This window comes from Pelecanus crispus, chromosome 12 (genome assembly GCF_030463565.1).
Source record: "Pelecanus crispus isolate bPelCri1 chromosome 12, bPelCri1.pri, whole genome shotgun sequence".
Taxonomy (NCBI): Eukaryota; Metazoa; Chordata; class Aves; order Pelecaniformes; family Pelecanidae; genus Pelecanus; species Pelecanus crispus.
This window is the reverse complement of record NC_134654.1, coordinates 28,327,111-28,344,483: the sequence shown is the minus strand read 5'-3', so window position 1 is coordinate 28,344,483 and position 17,373 is coordinate 28,327,111. Positions and strand designations below refer to the sequence as shown.

The following is a 17,373-nucleotide window of genomic DNA, read 5'->3' as shown; positions in this document are numbered from 1 at the left end:
CACCTAGAAACCAGCGCAGATTTATTGTTAAAACACAACCACGCTGAAGGCTGCCGAGGGTCCCGGGAGGGCTCACAGCCGCAGCACCGGGACCAGGCTGTGAAAAACAAGGGTAGAGGGGAGGGAAGGGAGAGCCCAACCCCAGCCCCATGCCGATGGGTGTCCGCTCCCCCCGAGCGTGGGTCCAGCGGGCACCGCGGAGCGCCCCCAGACCTGCACGGCGGGGTGGTCATTTGGTGGCCAGCAGCTGCTTTCGCTGTTGCTCCAGGAGGTTTTCCAGGCGGTCGGCTCTCTGCACGGCCGCCTGCAACAGAGCACACGAGAGGGAGAGCTCGCTGCGCCCCGGGGCAGAGCCGCAGCCCCAGGGGCAAGCGGGGGCCAGGGCTGGCTGCCCCCCTCACTCACTTCGTACTGCTTCCGAAGGCTGCTCACGCTCTCCTCCTTCCTTGCAACGGCCGTCTTCACCCTGAGCAGACGGACACGGAGAGGTTGGGGACCCCAGCCCCAAACAGGGGGCTGGCCCCGTGCCCCAGTAGGGCGATTTCAGCACCGGGGGAGGCACAGCCCCTTTCCCTGCACCCGGCATGCTGCGGCAGGCCAAAGAGCAGCAGCTCCGGGCTCGGGGTGCCATTACACGCTAGAAGTGCCTTTATTCCCTTGGTGAGCATTACGTAGTTTGGATCGAGTCATCTACAGGAAGAAGGGGACATTATCTTCGCAAGACTTAATTAATTAACAGAACCACAGGGAGGGGATTTTAAGTTTCTTCCCGTTTCTCAAGCCCACGGTTGCTGCCTCATGGCTGAACTCTTCCCCACGGCTCTCAGAGCGCCAGACCTCCGCATTTCAGCCTCTGCCAGGCTGTAAGTAAGGGACGGAAGGGAAAAGGGGATCCCCGTTCTCTCATACTTGGGGTACGCCCCTGGCTCTCAGAGTGACGGGAATCACTCAGCAGGATCCAGGAAAGCCAGCGAGCTCCCCGTGCTCGCACAACAGCCTCTCCTTACAGCTGGTGGTGAGTGGCTCCGTACGGACACCGACAGGAGGGACGGCTCTGCACCATGCTGGAGCTGCTAGCGCAGCGCACTGCCCCACGCAGAAAGAGCTCCGGCAGGAGACGATGTGCTTCCCCTTCTGATTCTCCTTTCACTTGCAAAATCCCTCCCCCGCAGGCAGGCTCGAGGGAAGAGGAAGCCTTACGTTCTCGCTGCCCGACGCTGAGCCCGGCTCCCACTCCCAGCACCGGCTCCCCGCTGAGCGCAGGATGGAGCCAAGCCCCACGCCACAGCCCCACAGCACAGCCCCGGAGCCCTGCACGCAAGCACAGCCCCTGCTCCCTGTAAAGCGGGTCCTCGGGGTGCTGTGCAGCCGACAGCCTGGGGCCCCGGCACGTTTTGGGGATGTCACAGCTGCCCTTGACCTCTGCAGCTGTGCAGCGGCCAGCCAAGCCCTGACCCGGCAGCAGGCTGCTCCCTTCCCCTACGCTCAGGGCAGGGGGAAAATCGGTTGCCTGGCCCCTCTGGAGCGGTAAATCTGCAGAGCAAGATGCCGCGGTGGCTGCAATCACATGGCTGCTACCCACAGCGGAGCCCTCCAGGAGCTGACGGTGGGCACGGCAGGCTCGCAGCACTCCTGCCAGGGAGGAGCCGCAGACGGAGCCGTGCACCACTGGCATCTCCTGGCAGGAGCCCTCACAGGGCTCCAGCTGCCCGCCCTGACGCTCGCGTCCTCCAGGCATGCAAGGGAGCCGCCCTGGGGACCAGATGACACAGAGCAGGCTAGAAGTCACAAAGGGCCAGAGGATTCACGGTGGCTGAGCAGGCAGCCAGCTTGGGTGACTCTGCTGCCCACTTTGCCCTGACAGGGCTGGAAGCCGTGCCTGAGGATGCAGCACTGCGGACACACTCCTGCAATGCACCCCGGGCCAGCCCTGCACCCACAGCCCCAGCTATGAGCCCAGCCCGGCGCAGTGAAGCCCAGGCAGCCTCACCTCCTGTGAACCTCCTCCAGCTCTTTGTCCTTCTCCCGCACTATCCTGTCCAGCTCCAGGCACTGCCGGGCTCTCATCTCCGCCATCTCCGCCTTCAGCCGCTTGTTCTCCTCCTCTGTCCCCACCAGCCTGTCAGCGAATTCCTGACGGATCACTTCTGCCAGGCTGCTCCGCTCCTGAGCCAGCTGGTCCCTCACCTGCAGCAGGGCAGAGAGGTGACATCAAGATGCTGACAGGCACAGGGCAACGCAGGGGGACGGAGCCAGGCACGGCACGGAGCAGGGAGAAGAGCCAGAGCCCCCGGCTCTGCTCCTCACCCACCTTCCGGATCTCCTCCACCTCCTGCTCCTTGTGCTTCAGCAGGCCCTGCAGACGAATGCTCTCCCCTTCCAGCTCTGCCAGCCGCCCTTTCAGCTCATTGCAGCGTTCCTGAAGCTTCCGCTCAGACCTCTCCAGCTCCTGGAGCTCTACCTCATACTTGTCTCGGATCCTCTTAATCCTAACGGGAGGAAAGGACAGGCAGCCTGGCTCAGCCCAGCGCTGCAGGGACCATCCCCGGCCACCTTCGTGCTGCAGGAGGGACCATGACACAGAAGCAAGGAGAGGGGCAGGATCTGCCCTATGGGAGATCCAGGGCTGTTTCCTCAAGTGAGGGGTAAACTTCACCCCTGCGAGTCGCTCCTTCCTGCGCTACTGCTGCTCACACCCACAAGCTACAGTGTCCAGAGCTCGCTGGAGAGATGCGCAGGGCTCGGGGGAAGGGGAGCAGCCCGTGAGGAGCTGGGACTCCCAGGCTCCCTCCTCCCTCTCCCCCCTACCTGTTCTCCGCTGCCCTCTCACACTCCTCCTTGGCCGAGGACATGTCAGCCTCCAGGCGCTGGATCACCAACTCGATCTCTTTGTCTCTCTCCTTCCTCGCCTCCTCCCGCAGCTCCCGCTCCCGGGAGAGCAGCCAGGCTTCCTGCAGACAGAGATGGCAAACGTTGCCTCAATCCCTCTCGGAACCCGAGGGTGGCACCTTTGGAGAAGGGCAGCCCTTGCTGTTACCTCCTTCTTCATGTAGTTCGCCTCCCAGGCCTGCTTCTCAATCTCCAGCCGGTCCTTCAGCACCTTCACTTCTGCCTGCGGAGAGACAAGGAGACAACCGCTCAGCTCCAGCAGCCGCAGCTCCCCACGCCGGCTGGGAGCAGCCCCCCGGCACCACCCCGGTGAGGGTACAGGGCTCAGTGGTGCCAGCACACGTCACCGCAGCCAGGCGCTGGGGACCGGACTGCTCGCACCCAAAACAGCAATCCAGGGCCCGGAGGCGAGGGGAAAACCAGACCTGATGCCGCCTCTCCTGCTCCTCCTTCTCCTTTGCGTACTCCTCCTTCAGTGCCCTGGTGACGGCCGAGCTGCTTGCCTCCAGCTGCCGCCGCAGCTCCTCCACCTCCGCTCTCTGCCTGCCCGCACACGGACCACAGCTCCCAACACCCACACCGGCCCAGCCTCGCTGCCCGCTCCTCGGGATGCTCCCCCCTGGAGCACCAGCCCTCTTCCCACCAGAGCCTGGCCTAGGGAAACCAGCCCCACCGCTCCCGAGCCTGGAGCTGCCTCCAGCCCTTGGCCACTGCGCAAGCCCTGCTGCCAGCCCGCTCACCTGGCTGCTTGCTGGCTGAGCCGCTCCTTCTCCTCGGCCACCTCCGCGTAGAGCCGGCGTCGCTGCTGCTGCAGTGCCTGCTCCTCCTGCTCCAGCTGCTGCTCACACCTGCGGGGCAGAGCAAGCCTCAGGGATGCACCTGGCTCCGGGCATTCGTCCGCCTCTTCACCCTGCCCCATCCCATCCCTTCTGCGGCCGACCTGGGGCTGGAGGATGCCCCTGCTTCGCTGGCATCTCCCACCTCAGGCTAGGGGAGAGAAAGGGGCTGCTCCCCGTGGATATCAACTGCTGCAAATATCGGGAACCCACCGGCACGTGGGTGCTGGACACCACCCCCATGCTGCGAGCCTCAAACCGCCCTCAAGCCTCCCCCCATGACGACGTACCGCTGCCGGGCCAGCTCCCTCTCCCGCTGGCTCTGCTCCTCCTTCTCCCGCTCCAGCAGGCCCCGCAGCTCCTCCGCCTGCCGCCCATAGCGCTGGGCAGCCCGCTCGTCTGACTGCAGCAGCTCGGCCTCGTGCAGCATCTTCAGCTTCCTGATGTCCTGCCTGTGCTTGGCGATGAGCTTCTGGATCTCCGGCTCCAGCCCTGGGGCAGCGGGAAGGAGAGTTACCACTTGGCCTCGGGGCTGTCCGGACCCCAACACCCGTGCCCTTGGCCTTGGCTGGCTGGTGAGGAGGCTGCAAACGCATCAACTAGCACGGAGGGGCTGGTAAGAAAGCGGGGGCGAGCACGCACGAGCTTTCTTGCCCTCTAGCATCTGTCTCTGCCAAACACGGAGCAGAGACTGCTCGGACGTGACCCCTGTACCAGCCCGACTCCAGCCACCCCCGAGGGAACGTGCCCGTACCTTTCACAGTGATTTCTTTGATCTTTTTAGTTTTCTCATCAATCCACTTCTCCCGCCTGATTTTCTCAGTTGCGCTCATCAGTTCCTTCAGTTTCTTAATCTCCTGTTTGGAAGCAAATGGGAAAGCTTCAGAGACAAGCTATGGCAGAAAACCCCTGTTAGCCTGGGAGCCTGGCTGTGAGAAGGAATCACAGAATCATTGAATCGTTGAGGTTGGAAAAGCCCTCTAAGATCATCCAGTCCAACCATTAACCTCACACTACCAAGTCCACCACTAAACCAGTTAAGGGGAGAGTAGCAATTTCATGTGTCCTGGCTTGGTGGCTGGATTATTTTTTAATGAAAGTAAAACTAGGAATCATTAAGGTTGGAAAGGATCTCTAAGATCATCAGTCCAAACATCAACCCAACACCCCCATGCCCACTAAACCATGTCCCCAAGTGCCACGTCTGCCCGTTTTTTGAACCCCTCCAGGGATGGGGACTCTCCACCTCTCTGGGCAGCCTGTCCCAATGCTTGACCACTCTTTCCATGAAGAAATTTTTCCTAATATCCAATCTAAACTTCCCCTGACACAACTTGAGGCCATTTCCTCTCATCCTAAAGGAAGCTGCAGGCAAGAGCAGATGGCCTGAGCTGTGCACAGACGGCTCGCACAGCCCCGGCCAGGCACGTTCTCCCAGCCCAGAGCAGCAGCCGTACGCTCTCCCAGTGCCTTCTCCTCTCTCTCACGGGACGGGGCTGCTGCCGCCCGCAGATCTTGAGCATGGGGGAGAAGAGCAAAACCCTTGGGAAAGCACTCGCTGACTGAGACGCGAGAGCACCTACGGAGGGGAGAGGGGAACTGGGGCTGCTGACGGTCCTTGCGTGCGGGGCAGGCCGTCTGTCAGCAGATGCAGGGTCGTGTGTGAAGATGCTTCCTTCTCCAGCCTTCCCTCTCCCTGGCATGGAAGACCCTCCAGCAGGTGGGCAGACGGACAGACAGGCACACCTCCCAACACCGTGGTATCACCGCAGACCAAGCTCCTGCAGCACCCCAGAACTCTTCAAAGACTCGAAGGCTGCAAGGCCCAGGCACAGCCGCTGCTCTCGCTTCCTCCTCTGCCTGCGTTTACCTCCTCGGCTCTCCTCTCCAGCAAAAAAGCTGGAGAAACACTGAGGCCCTGCTGCCCACGGAGCTCTTTCCCAGCACTCCTGAAAGCCAGTCGAAGCACTCGACCGCATACTTCTGTGCTGGGGTTTCTGGTGAGAAAGGCACCGGCCCGTGAAAGGCCCAGCCCAGCCAGAAACGGCTCCGTTTTGGCACGGGTAGATGATGTTCATGTGCAGGACGCGGGACGTGTCCCAGCTCCAGAGGACAAGCGTGCGGCAGGAGACCCAATGGCCGCTGTGCAGAGAGGAGCAGGGAATAGCAGGGGGCCACCCGCACAGCCCTGCACTCGCCCTTAGGGAAAAAAGTGCAGGAAAATCGGCATGGGAAGACAGGGACAGCCTGAGCGCAGCAGCTGAGCACGTGGCCTGGGGAGATGGGGTGAAGGGGCTCCTTCACGGGGCTGACCCTGCCGCTGAACGGGGAGTTCCCATCCCAGCCCTGCTACGTGCAGGCACCTGCGGAGCCAGAGCAGGTCAGGGCGCGAGAGCAGAAGGGCAAGGCACAGAAAAAGAGCAAAGACCACATTTACCTCACAAAAGGGGCCCAAAGTGCGCCAGACCTGGGGAGAAAGAAAGGAGGGAATGGAGAGAGAAGGGGAATCGCAGAGTCACGGGGGAGAGGGGAGACAGGAGGGGAGAGAGGCAAAATCAAACAGCCATGCCTACACGAGAGCACCGGGCAGGGGTCCCACGGGAGCGAGGGGACGTGCAGCCAAACAGGCAGATACACGGATGAGCCAAAGGCCCGGCAGCACCGCCGGCGATCACAGCTCCGGGACGGGGGCAGAGCCAGCCCTGCCGGGGAGCATGCCGCGTGTTTGGAGCCCGGCTCACCGGGAGCAGGGACAACAAAGCGTCCAGAGAGCAGAGACGGGCTCCCGGGCCGTTCCCACCGCTGCTGCCCTGCTGCGAGCGGGGAGCAAGAGGTAAGAAAGGAACCTCCTCTGCCCCGCGCAGGCTGCAGCAGCAAAACCAGCCCCGTCCCTCCACGGGAAGGGGCCCCTCCAGGCACCGAGCACAGCAAAACTGCGCTGGCTTCCTCCTCTCAGCTGGACTCAAATCTCAGGCTTAAACAGCAAGGCAAAGCAAGCCAAGCGAGCTTTTGCGTTGTTTGCGTGAGGGCATCTGTCCGAACAGGCTCAGACTGGCGCGAACGCCTGCCCACAGCCCTGGGCATGAGCTCGGCTGCAAGGCCAAGGGTGAGCAGGGACCGGGGCAGCAGAGCCAGGACGAGCCCCGCGGCTGAGCCGTGAGACGGCGGCGTTGCCTTCCTGCCAGGCCTGGTACAGGGTGAGCCGAGCCGCCTGCATCTGCGGGAGAGGGAGCTCGCTGCACGCTCCCAAGTGAAGCTGCCAGCCAGCTCCCACAAGCAGGCAGCGCAGAGGGAAACAGCCCTCTGCGTGTTTGGGTGCTGGTCAGGGCAACAGCCCAGCAAAACCCACAGAGGTCTGGTACTATTGCTCATACACCCCGTGGTCCTTTATAATCTTCTTCCCATTTAGCTCCGAGAGCATCCCTGCTCCTGCAAAGAGGGCTGGAAATCACCCAGCTCAGGAGGATACGGCCACAGGTACAAATTCCTCTGTGGCATCGGGTTTGTGCCAGCGCCTGCTTTCACCTCTGCCGAAGCGAGATCCCCCCAGTCACCCCCCAGCCGAGGGAGAGCTCTGTCCACAGAAGAACATGTGGGAAGGGGCTTTCTGAGCAGAGCCCCTGGGAGCTGGCATTGTCTCTTGGTCAGCCCCACGCTTTGGGAAGCAGAGGACAGCAGCTCTTGGGGAGCCAGGGCAAAGCTCCACGGGTGACACGGACCTTCTGCGCACAGAGAACGGCTCCCCAGAACGACCGGGCCCTGCCGAGGTGAGAGAGACCGTACTGCTCTGGGCAGAGGCCCCATTTGAGCAAAACCAACCAACTCTGGCCATGGCACATCTCCTCTCCCCACCCTCCCACCTTCCCTATCCCCTCACCAGCTCGTGCTGCTCCTGCATCTGGGTGATCTTCTTGCCGTACTTCTGGTCCACTTGTTTCAGCTCCGCTACCACAGCCTCACACTTCTCACTCAGCAGCTTCTTGTCATCAATGAGCTGGGCAGGGTGAAGAAAAGGCATCAGACAGCCAGGCAGGGTGCAGCAACCTCCGCTTCTGGCTTCAGAAGCATCAGTCTGAGTTGGGATGAGAGATTACCTGGTCGATGAAGGCCAGATGCCTCTGGATAGCTGCCTCATACTGTTCCCTCTGCAGCCTGAGCTGGTGGCCGAGCTCCTTCTCAGTCTGTTCGACGTGCCGGACAGTCAGTTCCCTCTGCTGAGCCTTTTGGATGTAGGAAAGAAATAGCCACAAGACATTAGAGGAAGAAGTTACACCAGCCCCAGCACGTGTACAGGAGATAACTACCGAACCTGGAAGGCGCTGCCAGGACAGAGCTAAATCAAATTCCCTGGTACTCACACCTCCTGCCCCGCCGTCAGCAAGAAGACCCAAACCCCCGTGGGACAGAAGAGAAGAGAGTTCAGCCCAGGGCCTGACCGAGGGCTTCTGGACTAGCCAGGCACCTGCCAGGGAGGGGAGTTTGAGGACGCCTTTCAAATCGGGGAGCAGCATGGAGAAACCTGAGCGAAGCCACACCAGACTGGGAAGATCCTTGCAGGTCTTGCCCATGCCCACAGCCCTCCGGCTCCTCAGCACTAGCTCCGGGAATGCTGCAGTGCTTTGCCAGGGACACAGATGGGAAGCCCTATTCACAGAGCCCTAATTTTGTGCTTCAAAGCCACTGCCGCAAGAAACATCTGCTGAGGGCTCTTGGTCTTCATTCCCCAGCAAGCGAGAGCATCTGGCTCACACACCAGGGCTGTCTGCAGCAGGCTGATGGCTCGCTTCTTCTCCTCTACTTCCAGCTTCAGCCTCATTAGGGAGCTCGTGACCTCTGTGGCAACAGCCGACGCCTGCTCCAAGTGAGCCAGCTCCTCTTCTGAGAGGAGACCCTGCCACAATGAAAAAAAAAACCCAATTAAAAGATGGTAGGGACCATCTGAAAGAAGGATGAGGGACAAAGACCCTTCCCACCATGTTCTCGCACCACCTCTCCAGTACAGATGGGCTCTCGCTTCAGCTCTCACCTCCCGCTGCGTGGCCGAGGCGGCCGACCTGGGCCGCTCCTGTTCCGACTTCTCCATCTCATCCAGGAAACTGATGATGCTTTGGAGCTTGGCCTCCGAGAGCAGCGCCCCGTCCTCAGGGATCCCTGGGGAGTGGTTCAGCTTCCCAAACTTCTCCAAGTTATCAGCAGTCAGGGAATTGGAGCTGGGCTCCTGCGGGGCAGACACAGCTGTGAATGAGCACCCAGGGGAAGGCTCAGGAGAACAGGTGGTGGCTCTTCTCCATCACTGGAGCCCAGTCCTTCCACTGCACCCCAATAACCAGCCTTATCCTCCATGCTAACCCTGCTCCCGCCACAGCCCCTGCATGGTTTTGCTCCTCCTTGCAGATGTCCAAGCCCTGGCTGCACCAAGCCCCCTCCAGCTGCCTCCAAGCCCGCTCCAGCTGCCTTCTCTGGCAGTGAACCAGCTACATTTCTCACCCTCCACCACCCAGCAAGCACTGGGAGAAGGCCACCCGTAGGGGAACCCGCTCTCCCCAGGCAGCCATCGCTGTGTGGGGATGGATGCGACCAGCCTCGGCCCTCTGCCTACCCCATCTATCCAGGCGTATCTGTCCTTCTTGAAGGCCTTCGGTGGGGGCAGCAGCTCTGGCTCTTCCTCCAACAGCCTGAGCGTGTCCAGCAGCTCACTGAGCGTGACCTTGGACTGAGCCCTGCTGACAGCAGTCACCACCGTCTCCTGATCCTCGCCGCCTGTCTCTCTGGAGCTCACATCCTAGGGGACAAGACAACGCACCTTGCAGTAAAAGAGTTTGGAGGATCTCCCCAGAAGTCAATGAAGGCTCCAAAGCCGCCCCGGCAGGACAGCTGATCCCAGAAGCCCCACGAGGCAAAGCCAGACCCACCTGCAGCTTGTCCTCTGCCCCAGGGTCCCGCGAGGGCACGGAGACAAGGTCTGCGAGGCCGCTTTCTTCTGGCTCTGCAGCTACCGAGTGGAAATTGGCCTCTGCAAGAACCAGACTGTTCTCAGGCACTGCCAACAACCGGCCCCTTCAAAGCAGCTCCCCAGAGTGAGAACCACCCCTCTGTCATCCTCACGTCAGACGCTGCTCCAAAAGCATCAGACACCCGCGGAAGGGACTCACCAGCGTTATTGGCTTTGGTGACGCTGCTGGCCGGACTGACATTCCTTGCAGAAGCAGGCTTAGCAGGCTTCTTCTTTGCTACCCTTCTGCTCCCCTTCACCAGCGCAAGCTCTTCTTCTGCCAAGCGCTTTGCATCTGAAGCCTTTTGGGCCCTTTTCTGGTGCAGTTCCTGTAGGGACAGACAAGCCATCAGCATCCTGCCCAGCACAGGGTGTGTTCTGACACGTCCCTGCACTGCTTCGAGTGCTAGCAAGGGCCTGGGAGACAGCAACAACCCGCACGCTTGCTGCTGAAGGGTTAGCGAGGACAGCTCTAGGGAAAGGGAAAGCACAGGAACAACAGCTCTACCCTTCACTGCTCTGAGCAGAGGGAAGGTGGTAGCCAGGGTCTTGCCAGCTCCACGTGTGAACAAGCCTGTTCACATGCCCCTGCGCAGTGTCCTTTGCTGCCCCGTAAAGAGCTACCGAATCCTGAGGGCCGAGCACCGCGCAGCGTGGCAACGCCGCAGTGCCCAGGGGGCTGCCTTAGCCAAGTTTTGGGAAATCACAAGCACGTGTTTGCAAGGCTGTTGCACCATTTTGCTGTCCTCTGGCTGCTCACTGCTGTGCCTCTCCCGACCCACCCCACACACACCGAAATATGATTCCTTTTAGGGCAAAGAGAAATTGGGTTTTTAAAAAAAAAAAAAAAAAAAAAATCTTCAGCTATACTGCAAGCCAACACGCAACTCCCCGTAGTCTGTGCCAGCCCCTCATCTGTGCCCCAGGAGCACCAGCCCTTTCCTGCTGCAAAAGAGGGCTGCAAGAACAGGGTGAAGACGGCGAGGTGCTTCCCGCCAGCAGGCACAGAGCAGTGCTCAGCCCACCCTGGAGGGACCCCGCTCCCAAGGAGGGTCCCCTTCCCGGGATGCCCTCATTCTCAGAGCTGCAGTTACAGGCTCCCTGTTTCAACATGGTCACCCTTTCCCCGAGAACTAGATCGAAACCAGCACTGTCTTCGCAAGCTCCAAACGAGCTGCCAAGGCTTGGCAGGAGCACAGCGGGAAACCGCTCTATGGCACCTCCGTCTCCGTAGGGAGCGCTCCATTTCCAAGGCTGGCTCTAATTCTACTTCTTGCAAAGCCCTGAGAGATGCGGAGGAGAGGCCCTCTCGCTGCCTCACAAGACAACGCCAACGAAGTGGCCTCACGCAGGCCTTGCCTTGTCCCTACCTGGATGGCAGCACGTCGGGCCAGGCGCGCCTTCTCCTCTCGGATCTTCCGGCGTTCCTCATCCTTCCTCCCATGCAAATCCAGGATATTCCCTTCCTCCATCCGCTGCTGCCTTTCCTTCCAGAGAGGAGGGTCAGAAATGTTACCGAGAGCTCTCCAGCACCCACCACCCACAGCAGAGAAGGGCACGCTGCACCCGAGGTCACCCCGTACCCCGGCTTTCCATCCCCCCAGTCCTCCCCTCCGTGCAGGTACAGAGCCCTCAGAAAAGCTCCACTTCAGAGCAGCTTATTTTCTTTAGATATTAAACGTAATTATTAGTCATGTGGGCTTGAAACCACCGAGGAGACGAGGCTTAAAAATAGACTCTCACATGCAAGAGCTACAGTACCCTTCGTTATTGGGATAAATAATTAAACACAAAGAAACACAAATAGCTGCGGATGACTCGTCGCTCTCTAATGAGCCAACTTGTTACTGATTCGCTACGATGAACCGAGACAGGGTATCCCTCCTCTGGCCACGAGCGTGTCCGAGACAATAAGAATTCAGCAGGATTTGTGCTGCTACTGCCAAGCATCTGCCTGCTCGCAGCTGAAGGGAACTGCTGGACCGGAGCTGTGCAGCGCTGAGCCCCGGGGCTCCCGGACTGAACTCCCCCTGAAACCAAACCCAGGCTTTTCCCCTGCATCTCTGCGGGGACGGGACCCTCCCTCAGCTCTCTGCAAGGGGCTGGCCAGATGGAAAGCCAAAACCCCCTTGTCTCTGACAGCTCAGGTCTTGGTTTGAGGGTCTGGTGACCAAAGGGACTCAAATTCCCCCGCCAGCAAGGCAAGCGGGACACGGGTGTCCGAAGGGTCTGCGCTACAAGGCAGCGACAGGACTGACCTCCCTTTTGGAAGCCAGCAAGCGCCCCAGAGCCGCAGCTCCTGCCCGGTGCCGTTGCGAGTGGCGTCGGTACCAGCGCTGGATGGTCACAGCGGCCAAGTTCACTTGCTGGATGAACCTGCGGGGACAGGGAGGGTCAGCGCGGCCCTGGAGTCTTCCTCGGCCGCTGGCCGGGCGGCACCACCCCATCTTGCTGCAGCAGAGCGCAGGCTGCTCGCCCATGGCACCAGGACTTGTTTCAGTCCCCTCACGCCCCGACTCAATGAGGCCTTTTCCTGGGCTGACATTTGGGCTGGGAGGAACTCGTGCCTTTGACGAGGACAACTCAAAGCGCAGAGCCGAGTCACGGGGAGGGTAAACCAGCCACTGTGGGTGCACTAAGAGGGGCCCTTCCCGAATCTGGAGCCCCACAGGATGAGAACAAACCGGTACCAGCTCCCCTGAAGCCCACCCCTCCGCCGGGCACCGTCCTCCTGCCTCTTCCCATGAACCTTCACGCACCGGCTCTGCCTCACCTCTCCGCCTCCTCCTCCGTCACCTCCTTCCTCCGGGACAGGCTGCTGTTGTTGTTGCGGGTCATGATGTTGTTGCTGGAGAAGTTCTTCTGAGACTTCACGAAGCTGCTGCTTTCGCCATCCTCGTTTGAGGTGGCTTTGACAACGTTGCTAAGGCAGAAGATGAAGCTACTTGGCACCATCCTGACCCATCGCGTGCCACATCAGCACACAAACACGGGGTCAGCACAGCCTCCAAGCCAGGACCTCAGCACACTTACTTGAGGGAGCTGGGTGCCTGGTTGGAGCTTTTGGGTGCAGGGCCCTTGTCAGCGGTGGAGTAGTTGTTGTGCACCATGGTGGTGACACAGTTGCCCATCGCGCCCTTGTTGCTCCTTTTGCGGAGAGAAGACAAGGCATTACATTTAGATTGGATATTATTTCTTCACGGAAAGAGTGGTCAAGCATTGGAACAGGCTGCCCAGAGAGGTGGGGGAGTCCCCATCCCTGGAGGGGTTAAAAAAATGGGCAGAGGTGGCACTTGGGGACATGGTTTAGTGGGCATGGGGGTGTTGGGTTGATGGTTGGACTGATGTTCCTGGGGGTCCTTTCCAACCTTAGTGATTCCTAGGTCTTACTTTCATTAAAAAATAATCCAGCCACCAAGCCAGGACACATGAAGTTATTCCTCTCCCCTTAACTGGTTTAGTGGTGGACTTGGTAGTGTGAGGTTAATGGTTGGACTGGATGATCTTAGAGGGCTTTTCCAACCTCAACGATTCGATGATTCTGTGACTTGCTGGATCCGAAGGGGACAGCTCCCTGCCTGGCAACCCTCAACCCGACCCTCACCGTCTGGAGCGTTCCCCGAGGCGAGGAGCAGGGGAGGCCTCACAAGCGACTCACCCGCTCTCTAGAGCTCGCTCCCCGGTAGCTGTTACCCGACGCACAGACAGACAGACAGACACAGCCCAAGCAGACCTAACAGCCTGCTGCTCAGCCTACTCTACACGCAGCCTTGCTTTAAGTCTCTCCTGGCTCCGAAGGGTTCCAAGTTTTACTCGTTCCCTTTCCTAGAGGGAGAGCAGCCTCTCCCACGCATCAGTCGAGCTCCTGCGCGGCTTCCGAAGGTGTCCTGGCCGGCCAGCCTGGCACGCCGCCATCGCTCTGCCCCGCACTTGACCCCCATGCCCCGGCAGAGGCGGAGCACCGGCACCCCGTCCTCTGCCTGGGTGTTTTCTCGGTGTAGTTCCCCCCAACACCAGGCCTACGGGTTCAGCGCCGCCGCCCCTCCTACCTGTTGTTGGCAGTGAAGTTGGCTGCCAGGAGCACGGTGGCTTCTTTCCTCCTCATGCCTGCTGGTGGCTCCACGCCACAGGAGATGGAGTGGCCCGGGAACACTCGCGGCTGATCGTCCTGCCACGGAGTCAGCAGGTATAAGCGCAGGCAAGCGCCAAACCCATATCCTCAAACACCACCCTCTTCCTTCACAAGCCAGTTTCTCCCACACATGAGAAACCTCCGTTCCACAGCACGGCAGCCTCGAGGCTTTGCCTGTGCCTCTGCCTGCCTCCACCAGAAGAAGCCAGGAATGCAGAGGCGAGGGGCCAAAAGCCCCAGGCCAGAGACAAGGCCAATGCAGGCCAGAGGACTGGCCGACCACGTTGGCCACCCAAAATGCGCCAGTTTTGACTGCAGGCTGAGAAAGGACCAGGCAAGCTGTACCACCCCATCCTCGGGTCTAGGGAAACCCTCCCGCTCCTCCAGCAAACCCAGCCAACTCCTCCAGCAAGCAGAGCTGACTTAGCCCACCCACCCCAGGATGTCCCCATCCTCACCAAGATGTTCCATGTGGTTTTCTTTTCCGGGGAGGTTTTGCTCAGACTCGCCAGTTTCTTTCTTCCCCCACAACCACTCTCAAAGGTCAGGAAGTCTCCCATCTGCTCTGAGCTTTAGCCCGAACCCAGGGAAGGCAGGGAGGAGGAGAGAACACGTGTTCTGGAGTTAATATTGCATGCAGACAAACGGCAACAAGACAGCGATAGCACAGCTCTCATCCTGCGCAGCTTCAGTGAGAAGCACGCTCTGATCGCGGCAGGGCGCGCTGACAACATGCACAGCATAGAGCCGAGGCTCACCTACCGCCTGCATCACGACACAGAGGAGAAAAGGGACGGAGAATCATTACAGAGTCACGAAATCTATGAACAATTTGTTTTTATACAGAGCTCTAGATTCCAGCACGACGTGTGGAGACAGAATATATTAAAGGGGTGGGCACAGGGCAGCAAGAGAATGGAAAAATCACGGTTCAGAGATGGCGCTAGGAGGTCACTGGAGACAGAAGGAGAACTTTTCGCCTGCTAACACAGTCCAGCTACGGTCTGGAGGGTCCGTGAGGGGCTGTTGTAATTGAACAGTCCTGTCCCTTGGAATTAAATTGAGTGTCTTTTGTGACAGAGGCTTCCCAGACACAGAAATACGCTCTATTTCCCCAAATCCTGATCAAGTGACCTCCCCTCAAAAAAAAAAAAAACCCAAACAAAAACCAGACCTTGGCTTTCCAAGGCCAGGTTGTAGCCCCCTGTGTGTATGACAGAGCTTAAAGTACATTTTTTAAAGGCTCTGGTTCCCTCACAGGACAAGAGAGGTCAGACAGATGGGTGGGGTTTCACACGGTCCCATCCACGGGACAGACGGACGGACGTTGGTGGCTGGAGCCATACCTGCGCGTGCTGTTCACCCGCTGGTTAACCTGGGTGGTGCTGTTGGACCTCCGGAGGTTGTTCATTGCCCGGGATCCCGCATCTTCCTGCGGAGGAGGGTGCTAAATTCAGCAGCGATGTTAAGGAGAAGCACGGGCAGGAGGAGCTGGGACGCCTGGCCGAGGCAGGCTCCCCCCTCGAGTCAGGCATCCTAAAACAGCACTTCTGGCGGTGCTGCCCTTCCACCCCCTTCCACACAGCCCCGACGCGATGTTTCCGACATCCCCGCGGCTGCCAACCTCCCGTCGAGGCAGAGCGCAATGACACCGGGCTCCCCCTCGGGCTCCTGCACTGCTGCTGAGCCAGCAGGAACGCGTTCGTTTGGGCGAGCTCCCCAGCCCAGAAGGGCTGAGCTCGTTACCTGCCCTGGGAACAAGCATAGAGGAAGACTGCCAAGGCAGTAGGGATTACTCAGCAAGGAGCGCAGAGACTCTCCACACCTGGATCTCAACAGAGCCCGGTAAGTACCTGGGGCTCATTCACTCTGCTGAAAAAACCCTCGTAGAAACCCCCATGCAGCGAGAGACTGAGTCCCCAGCCTTGCTGAGCCCAGCAGGAACAGAGGGTGCTCGGCAAGGCACAGGCTGGGCCTGAAAGCGCCGCAGCATCCGGCACAAGGTACCAGGAACTGGGGAGTTTCCAGAAGGAAACCGGCACAGGGAGGTGAAGGCCAAGGAAGGGAAAAGGGTGAAGCCTGACGCTTTCCTGCTTGCCTTTCTTTGTGCATTAAAGGGTCAAGAAGAGACCTGACGAGCAGCCGATCGTCGAGGACGATCAGATTTGGAGAGAGCGCGCAGCGCTGCAGCACCCAGAGCCACAGTTCCAAGCAGCACCCGGACCAGCCCAATCCTCCCCTCCCCACGGCGGTGTGGCTGCTCTCCCCAAACACGCAGCCGTGCCGCGCTGCCATGCGCTCCTGGGGGGAGCCAGGGCCCTCCCCGGTGCCACCTCCCACCCCAGGCTGCGCTTCAAAGCTCGGCCCGCAGGATCAGCGCTGCTGGCAGAGCGGGTGTGCACGGAGGCATCCTGCAGCCCATGCACACACGCCTCCCCGCCCCGAGCAGCAGGAGGGATGCAGGGATGAAGGATTTCTCCCGACAAGGACTCACCAGAGTGTTCCTCTTCGGTTTGCCATCAGTGGTGACCGAGATGGAGCGCGCCATGTGCTTGGCGGGAGAAGCGCTGCTGGGGCGTCGCGAGACCGGCACCGGGAGGCCGGTCAGGCTGAGATCTACGCTGGCAGAACCGGCGCCCTGGAAGGAGGAGCTGCTGCGGGTGCTCTTCATGCTCGAGCAGAGAGAAGGGACCCTGGAAGCACAGCGCGGACGGAGAAGTGAAGGCACGGGGAGCAATTCCAGCCTTGCGCGGCAAGCGAGCCACACGCTCCGCTCCCAGGTGTCTCTGACAAACGCCGGCACACAGAGCCATAACCATTTTCAAATGGGACAAAACACCTTCCTCCGCATTTCCACGTGCCAAATAACACTGAACACAAGGCCTGCAGAGGCTCCGGGTGAGCTCCTCACAGCAACCGACACCAACAGCCGTCCCTTCACTGCTTTGGCCTAACACCCTGGCTGTCGGTGCCACGTCCCACTGCCCCATTTACAGGCCGGGACACTCGCTTCAAGGCCAGCGGACGACTAACAGAGAGAAGAAAAGCCCTGCTCCCCACACCGGGCTCCCTCACTCCATCCAGACCATGGCTGCAAAGGATCACACGAGCCCAGAACAGCCCCGTCTGCTACAGCCAGGTGTTCAGCTCACCCAGCGCCCTGCATCGGGGTGCAGGAAGCAACGGGGCAGCTCCCGAGGGATCTTTCCCCCACAAGCACTCCCAATCTCTGCCAAGAAGCTGCTTGGAAGTGGCGGTAGGGAGAGCTGAGCCCCCTTCCCAGCTCGGGAGGCGGCACGCTCCCCGCTTTACCCCTTTGCATCCCCTCCCGCCCCAGCGCTGAGCCAGGAGCTGTCGCCGAGGCAAAGGCCGGGGTGACCGCTTTAAGCCATCCCATAACCCATCTTCCCCCAGCAGGTCTGGATTCACCCCCCCCCCCCCGCCCCGCCTTGGGGCTCCACCGGACACCTTAGCAATGCCTCAGGCTCCAGCAACCCGGGTAAACAAACGGCTCTCGCTGGAAA

General features: G+C 60.2%; 1 protein-coding gene across 1 annotated transcript; it reads right to left on the bottom strand.

The window, feature by feature from the left end:
• Nucleotides 1-229: 229 nt before the first annotated feature.
• On the bottom strand, nucleotides 230-17,171 carry CEP131 (centrosomal protein 131). The gene is given in 30 exon segments (XM_075719829.1): nucleotides 230-304; nucleotides 406-466; nucleotides 1,991-2,187; nucleotides 2,312-2,489; nucleotides 2,809-2,951; nucleotides 3,038-3,112; nucleotides 3,315-3,432; nucleotides 3,630-3,737; nucleotides 4,016-4,217; nucleotides 4,480-4,582; nucleotides 6,163-6,192; nucleotides 7,603-7,719; nucleotides 7,820-7,945; nucleotides 8,479-8,616; nucleotides 8,752-8,943; nucleotides 9,325-9,507; nucleotides 9,638-9,738; nucleotides 9,878-10,046; nucleotides 11,088-11,204; nucleotides 11,976-12,093; nucleotides 12,491-12,640; nucleotides 12,751-12,864; nucleotides 13,767-13,885; nucleotides 14,308-14,419; nucleotides 15,196-15,281; nucleotides 16,344-16,542; nucleotides 17,002-17,026; nucleotides 17,029-17,064; nucleotides 17,067-17,108; nucleotides 17,111-17,171. Coding segments are annotated over 30 exon segments (3,495 nt in total).
• Nucleotides 17,172-17,373: the final 202 nt, after the last annotated feature.